The 8,182-nt window shown below is 37.2% G+C and overlaps 1 protein-coding gene across 1 annotated transcript; it reads right to left on the reverse strand.

Annotated features, from left to right (window-relative positions):
- Positions 1 to 127: 127 nt before the first annotated feature.
- On the reverse strand, positions 128 to 7,341 carry LOC133422479 (ras-related C3 botulinum toxin substrate 1-like). Its single transcript, XM_061712489.1, has 6 exons — positions 7,033 to 7,341; positions 5,151 to 5,222; positions 4,524 to 4,641; positions 4,211 to 4,273; positions 1,897 to 2,056; positions 128 to 1,802 (listed from the first exon to the last, which is right to left on the reverse strand). The coding sequence occupies exons 1-6, from the start codon at positions 7,065 to 7,067 to the stop codon at positions 1,672 to 1,674; spliced, it is 579 nt and encodes a 192-aa protein (XP_061568473.1). The 5' UTR covers positions 7,068 to 7,341; the 3' UTR covers positions 128 to 1,671.
- Positions 7,342 to 8,182: the final 841 nt, after the last annotated feature.

Raw genomic sequence — 8,182 nt, forward strand, 5'->3', positions numbered from 1 at the left:
AAATGGAAATGTATTTATCTGGTTCAGTCATCTGCTATTTTACCAATCAACAAAGCAAGTCTGGTAAATATTTCAATTTTGAATATGATCAAAATAAGCATGTGACAAAAGACAAGACAAATGAAAGTAGTGTTTTTACTTGAATTTATTGGCTTTTTCAAAAAGTGACAATAGCTTCTTTCCATAAAACTAAAGAGTCACAACATTGGCTTGAATAAAAGCACAGCTTGATGTCCGAGTACAACACCGATGAGCAACATGTACTTAACCCCTGATCTAGTAGTTCAAATACATTTTGTAAATAGGCAAAAAAATATATAAATGTAGCAATTCTAATCTTAGTTTTCAGTATATGATGCACAGACATGCTATCAGCATTAATTACAAAAAGCTATGTTTGTATGGAGATTAAGGTAGCGTTAACTGTAGAGGTAATAAACAAAGGATATTCATAGTGTTAGTTAATACAGTGAGTGCGTGTAACTTCTGTGAAGAAAGATACAAAAGAATCAAATCACGATTATAACAAAAAGATGAGTACACTGTATACTACACCATAACCGACAGTAGCTTTGTTACTGTTATTACAAGACAGGATGCTCTTTTTAGTGACATTGCTTCACCAGTAGTGATGCTTAAAAAAAAAAAAAAAAAAAAAAAAAAATCTAAATGTGCTGCACAAAAATAATCTGATAAAATGCCCACAGAGCATTAAAGGTGCTCTTGTTCCCCATCACCAAGACATCTGAACATTTCAATTCCAATATGTAATCAAGTTTTCAAGGTTGCACTAATGGCAGCTATACAGTTGAGACACATCTATGGAAATGTAGAGTGGAAAGAAGGAAATAAAAGAAGACAAACCTCACGGGTTCCAATTGGATAAATACAGAAAATACTGGTTTCCTTTCAATTTGTCAGGGATTAATAGCACTGTTGGTGGCAGCAGATCCTTTCAAAGACTGAATATTCAGTAAATTTTAGGCATCATGAATCAAACTGGAAAAAAAAGACGACTAATAATAAGGTTATGGTACACAAATAGTTATTTGAGGCAACAGGAATTTCACAGATACGTTACTTTCATGCTCCTTGTAGATGTCATGAGATGACATGAGCGCTTTCACAAAAGAGAAAGCGAACTTGTGACTCTTAACGCCAATGATGGAGGAGCTGCAAGGACAGCATGTCACAACGGCAAACTGTCAGATCTAATTTTGAGGAGTGAGACAATAGAACAAAAAATTTTTTCGGCTAAAATACAGCATGTGTACAGAACGTATTTGGCAACATTTCATCCACTCAAAACAACCAAGACTGTAAACAACCAAAAAAAAAAAAGAAAAAGGTGGACAAGGGTGGAAGAATAAAGTGAAGACATTCCACAGTCCATTTTTACAAAACATCCAATCTGTTTTAGAAGGCCTCAAGTAATTCATAGTCTTGCCTATACAGTATACATTGAACTAGGGTCTTTAATAGTCCAAATCCACCTCCTAAAACTGACCTTATGTTGAATTTGTCATGGAAATGGCTGTAGCTACACTTATGGAAGGACAGAATCTGAAGCACATTTTTCTTAAGTGTATACTGGTATGTTTCTCCTGTGTCTTTAGCCACCCTCACCATTAGCGATCATGTTCCCCTGTAACTGTTCCACTTGAAGAAGTCTTAGAGGAGCGTGCACTTCTTGCCCTTCTTCTTGACGGGTGGAGGGCACAGGACGGCCCGAATGGCCTCGTCGAACACAGTTTTAAGGCCACGTTGAGTCAGGGCTGAGCACTCCAGGTACTTGACAGAACCTGAGGATAGCACACAGAAAGCAACGAGTTATTTTCTGAAAACCTACATGACGGTGAATAAATGTGACGTATACAACATCAGGGAGGTTGTTACCAATCTCTTTGGCCATGGCGAGGCCTTGGGGGTAGGTAATGGGAGAGAGTTTCTTCTCCTTCAGCTTCTCCATGGTGTCCTTGTCATCTCTCAGATCCAGTTTGGTGCCCACAAGGATTATGGGAGTGTTAGGACAATGGTGTCTCACTTCAGGGTACCACTATATGGGGACAACGATGATGAGTCTGAGAAATAACTTTTTTAGGTCTTTTATCCTTCAAATATCTCACTTATGTAGCTACAAGTAATTATTTATATTATAGATAAATATGACCATATTACTTAATAATCCATAAAATGTCAGAAACAACAGAAAAGTAACAGTAAAGTTGTGAACAACATAAACAAAAAATTATGTTGGTACACTGCTCTTCAGAGTTAAGCGGAAATGCAGAGTCAGATAATCATTTCCTGTGTTTTTATCACCAAGACAAACTCCCCGCGGATACAAGTAACCATGTGATCAGTGTTCCTGTTGGGATGCGTTGGAGTACATTGAGATAAATTAAACCTTGCATTAATTTTCAACATTTCTATGAAATTTTAATTGCAGCAGCTGTAAAAACATTATCCCCCAGTCAGAGTGTAGTTTTTTTTTTAAAAACAGTGTGGGGTGATCTGTGAAACCATCGTCAAAAACGTTGTGATGTTTAGTGGGATTGCCTTTAGCAACCCAATGTCAAAGATGATTCTATATTTCCTTTGTTCCAGTAAAGGAGTACTGTAGTGTCGACGCCCATTAAGTCATTTAAGCAATTCTGAGGGCCAAGATCCAATTCTCAACATAAACGATGAGTTGATTATTAAATATCTCTTTTTCAAGCGTATGATGCGTTCTGATCCACCATGACTATCTGCATTTATAATTAACATTTAAAAGCAAATGTTTTAGCTGCAAAAGCTTATTAGTAGCTGATATTGCTCAGTTGGCTGGATTCTTGCACAGTGACATGTGAAATTTCCAATCAGGTGCTGGTGGTCAATCTCTGATCCGGCTGAACTTTAAAATGTAATTAGAAAGCCCTTTTATCTCACAGAAAGATGGTTACATCATGAAATCACGTTAAATGTACCCAATACATCTTTCAAACCTCTTTTTAGTATGTTCTTAATTTCTCTAGAGGACTAAAGAGCATGTAGACGGATTGTCGACACAGATTAAAGCGTTTGCTTAACAGCAAACCAATGTGTTAATTATTAATCCTTGAAGGGAAATAAAAAGTATTTTTTTAACTGAGCCTGAGTTCACAGATGCCGTTTCAAACTGTGTGTATTTGTGACGCTCTCTGCAGTGCTGACCAGGATAGCCAAACACTGCTGATATTCCGGGATGCTGTTGCAAATAGGATTTTTACATGATGCTTTTGAGTGGAACATATGAATGTCAGCTGATAATACTAAAAACACAACTGAGAATGCTGTTTAAAAGTCAGTTGAAAACTGAAAATGATTATTGCTCCTTTTTGGCACAATATTTAAACAAACTTGAGAAACATGAGCTTGTGCTCATCCACTGCTGTCTCTCCTTTGCTCAAGTCCTTTGTTGAAGCTGAGGTTGTTTTTTTCTTGGATTTGTGGAAACGACAGGCCACACTGACTTTTTCCCTTCTTTTTTTTTTTCAAAGATGGCATCAACGTAGGTTTAAATGGTTTCCAGTTTTCCTGACACGGAGAAAGGCTTTGGTGGTGAAAATGAAAACAAGAAATACTAGCTTCTCAGTTAGACTTTGGCTCTTAACCAGCACTGTAACGGCTTTTTCCAGAAAAAAACCTCATGTTTGTTTCTGCACCAATTCATTCACAGGCAGGAATGCTAACCATTTACTCTAAACATGGGCGCCTGAGCATCTAGGTTCTGTGAGGTCGACTAGACGCCAGTGTACAATGTTTGATCGTATGCTTCCCAAAATTTATAAAATACATAATTTTTTAAAGTGAGGAGTTTGTGCTTGGCTGAGCTTAACATTTTTTTTATTTTTAATCATTTAAAAAAAAAAAAACAACCTTCAGATTATAAGTAGATCAAGAATAAAACTAACCCAGGTGTACAGATCTATTTCCATTACATTTCATTGGCTGATTAATAAAATGCAATCACATTCTTTTAAAAAGCTTAATGGTTAGCTGTGTATTTAATAAGGTTTACATTGATTGGGCAAACTTACAATTAAAGTGTCAAAATAAACTCATATCCAGGTTTTACTGAAAGGCCAATTAAAGACCACCTGACTGCTTCTGCTCGTGCAATGTTTTATAACAGATCTTTACAGATATCCCTCCAACCTCCACCGTTTCCAGCACAGGCAGTACTCACCTTGGCACGGACGTTTTCAAATGAGGCAGGGCTCACAAGCGAAAAGCAGATGAGGAACACATCCTGGTAAGACAAAAGAGAAAAAGTAAATCAGAGCCAACGACATTCACTTCCTGTTAGGAACATTCACCCCCCCCCCCCCACAAAGCAAATAAAGAAATATAAAAATCATGTGTTCATAAAAGGTGTGGTCTTTTTCTTTCTTTCAAACTTCCTTCTTCACTTTACCGTAACGTTCCAAGTGGATTACTCTTGGAAGTTGATAAGTGAAGGGTAATACAACTCTGTCTCCCTCTTTTTTCTTTTTTCGTACCGTCTGTGGGTAGGAAAGTGGGCGGAGTCTGTCGTAGTCTTCTTGTCCTGCTGTATCCCAAAGGCCCAGATTCACCGGCTTCCCATCCACCATTACATTGGCGGAGTAGTTGTCAAACCTGAGCAAAGCAAACGCCATCAGTCTTAATATAAACTGATAAAATATTGACACAAACATGAGATGTGAAATTGATAATCAACCCAAGACTTAAACAGGAAATCAAATTCTTAATTGATCTGCAGTGCATTCATCACACTTCTCCATCTCTTCCTTCAAAACAAATCATAATTTACTAAATCTCTGTGAACGACAGTCCTCTTTTATCAAATGCCTGCTGTGCCGGTCTGTGTCACAATTCCAGTGATAGGGATCAAATGGCTGGACAGAAATGAGTTAAGTAGCAGGCTTCCCCCATAACTTCCAGTTAGCTAGTTTTCCCTTCAATCACAATTCCAGTCAACGGCTGTTTTTGCAACCTCAAGGGCACAGGCAAGCAAATTTTCCACCAATATTAACAACAACAGAACGAGACATTACTTCAATCATGCACTGAGGATACAAAGATCAAGATAACTAATGGACAGCTAGGCTGTAAATAAATACTGCACTGCAGTGTCAGACACTTACACTGTTGGGATGTATTCCCCTGGGAAGGCATTGGTGGTGTAGCTGATGAGCAGACATGTCTTACCCACAGCACTGAAAAGGAGAAGAGACTTGTTTAGTGATCAGGGAGAAATGGGCAAATAAAAAGCAACTGCGAGTATGAATCATTGACTGCTATCATTTTTAAAAAAAATCTTAAACCCAAATTTCAAATTCTTTAAATGCTGAAATCATGATAATGAAATGTGGTCATGCCCAAAACCAGCGTGGGAAAACGGGCTTTAATTTTTTTTTTTACGCAAAATACGCATAGTTGATGACTAGACAGATACTAAGCAATGATGAAAGTCTGTCAACTACAAAGTTCCTCTTTAGTCTGAATCGAAAATTAAACATGTAACTCAATTCCAGGTCCATGAATGACTGTGCTGCTGTGGTATCCACCACACCCAGAACACGGGCTTATAAGCGGGGTTTTACCTCCCACATATTAGGACATATATCTGACTATCAGCCCTGACTCGTGTGTTAATCCTCCGTCTTAAAAGTGTTGCAGAGAAAAAAATAAATAAATAACAACTTCGGATTCAACAACAACAGACACAAAAAATATGCCCTGTAGTGCTGCATAGGAATGGGCGATATTTTACCGTTCACGATAAACCGTCAAAAAAATTTCCCACAGTAAGAATTTGTCATCTCGCGGTAAAAACGATAAATTCCCGTTGATGACGTTTTTGTGTAAAGCTGAATTATGGTTCTGTGTTAAATCCATGCACAACGTACATGTGCGTGAAAGAAGGAAAGAAGAAAGAAAGAAAGAAAGATATGAGCCAGAAAGAAAGAAAGAAAGAAAGAAAGATATGAGCCAGAAAGAAAGAAAGAAAGAAAGAAAGAAAGCAGGGTTTATACAGCAATCCTTATGTTAAATTTAATACCAATTTAATACCTTTTTCACTACCTTCAGATTTTTAAAAAAAACTCACAACATTAAGTGTTAATCACGGACCTTTTAACATTAATACAGATTTTGAACTATAGAACACTATACAGAACAGATTTATAGACTCTGATGTTGACCAGATGTTTCACATTTATTTCACTTTGTGAATGACAATAAAATAGACTGCTTAAAATGTAAAAGGTAAAAAATAATACCAATTAAAAAAAAAAAAAATACTTCTGACAGTGAATTTAACACTTTTAATGGCCTTAAATTTGGCAATTTTCATTTATCACTTTTTAATACTTTTTAAAACCCCGCAGAAACCCTGGAAAGACATTTAGTATCATTTAGTATTCTTTTAGAGCAGTGATTTGGGGGCTCCAAAGACTGAATGTGGTGATGGATTTATAGTTAAACGGTGGAGTTGAATTGGTATTTTTTTTTTAATCGTCATTTTTATCGTTATCGGGATAAATGCCAGAAATTATCGTGATACATTTTTTTGTCCATACCGCCCATCCCTAGTGCTGCACATGTAACCGACGGAGGTTAACAATTAAACATCAAAACACACATTATTTACTTATTTTTTAGATTTTGAAAGAAAAAAAAAGTAAGGATTTAATCAGTCATTAGGTTGGGTGTATAAGAAGTAATTTATGTCTGATACTATCATGTGAAAAATGAACTATCATCTTGTACTGTAACAGCGTGCTGCGTACAATATAAAATGATAAGCGACCAAATTTTATATTTTAAGTGCAGTAAAACATCCAATTAGCTGAAATGTACAGGTAGTTACAGCTTAGTTAGCTATGACTTCGCTCATTGGGGAAAAATAAATTAAAAAAAATGCTTCACCCTTTGGTTGCGCAATGACAGCCGTCCAGCCAACATTACAATCTAACAGTAACTATAAAACACAAGCTTTTATAGTTTATAGTTGTCCCAACTCACCCGTCTCCCACAACGACACACTTTATGGCCTGCATAGCTGCAGCTACAGGAATGCTCTTAGCTCGGCTCTCTTTCCTTTGTCCGGGACTGCTCGCCTAGGAATCGCTCCAACAACCTCCCTGCTGGCGGGCCGCTGCTGCAGCTCGACTCCCGGGACCAGGGCACGCTTGCGGGGGGAAGTTGGTGTAAGTTGTGTAGCACTTTAGGTCGAGTGAAGTCAGAGAGTCGGGGGCGACATTCCCATGCTGAGGTCTGCGGAGCTGCGGAGCAGGACGGCGGCTCCACCCTGCACGGAAAATGAAGGCGGCAGAAGCCGGAATTATGGTTCCGCGTTGCATCGACGCAGAGCCGACGGCGTAGGGCATAGACTTTTATACGTAGACGCCCCATCGAGCGCTGAGCCGTACGTCAACGTCGCCGCCATATTGGATGTGGCAAGACTGCGCTGTAAACTAAGTAAATTGACTTATTTTCATAAAGCGCCTTTCTACAAAGAAATGTACGTTTCAAGTCTCATTTATTCATTCACACACGCACTAATATACCTGGGAAACAGTTAGGTACCAAATATAATATATTTATTTTTTTCAGATGGCAAAAATAAGAACTGTATTGATCCCACATAGGAGTAATTCATGTTATATCAGCTATAGACCCCTTTCCGTGTTAGTAAACAAGTATTACGTAGGCTGGAAAGGGGTCTATAGAGAACAAGGTAGTGCCGAAAAACAATATATATCCCCCCTCACAAAAATAAGAAAAATAGACAAACATATTCTCTCATTAACAAAGCATATTTTACATTTTTACACATTACATTACATTTTATTGTTTGTTATTTTATTGTCTGAAAAATGCTTCAAATATGTTATTTTGTTATTTGAATTTTTTTTTTATTTGTTTTGTTGATAAAAAAATATGTCTCTATTTTTGTGAGGGGGGATATATATTGTTTTTCGGCACTACCTTGTTCTCTATAGCTGATATAACATGAATTACTCCTATGCAGTGGTGGACAGTAACGGAGTAAATTTACATCCATGTTATATGGAAAAAATGAGAAAAATAGAGAAACATATTTTCTCATCAACAAAACAAATTTTAATTTAACATATTTGAACCATTTTTCAGACAATAAAATAACATTTGA

The sequence above is a fragment of the Cololabis saira genome, chromosome 21 (assembly GCF_033807715.1).
Source record: "Cololabis saira isolate AMF1-May2022 chromosome 21, fColSai1.1, whole genome shotgun sequence".
Lineage (NCBI taxonomy): Eukaryota > Metazoa > Chordata > Actinopteri > Beloniformes > Belonidae > Cololabis > Cololabis saira.

Coding starts and splice junctions, on each gene's coding strand:
- LOC133422479 (XM_061712489.1), bottom strand. CDS start 7,067: ATGCAGGCCATAAAGTGTGTCGTTGTGGGAGACGG. Junction 2,057..4,210: donor TTGAAAACGTCCGTGCCAAG/GTGAGTACTGCC, acceptor GTCCCCATATAG/TGGTACCCTGAAGTGAGACA. Junction 1,803..1,896: donor CGCCATGGCCAAAGAGATTG/GTAACAACCTCC, acceptor TGCTATCCTCAG/GTTCTGTCAAGTACCTGGAG.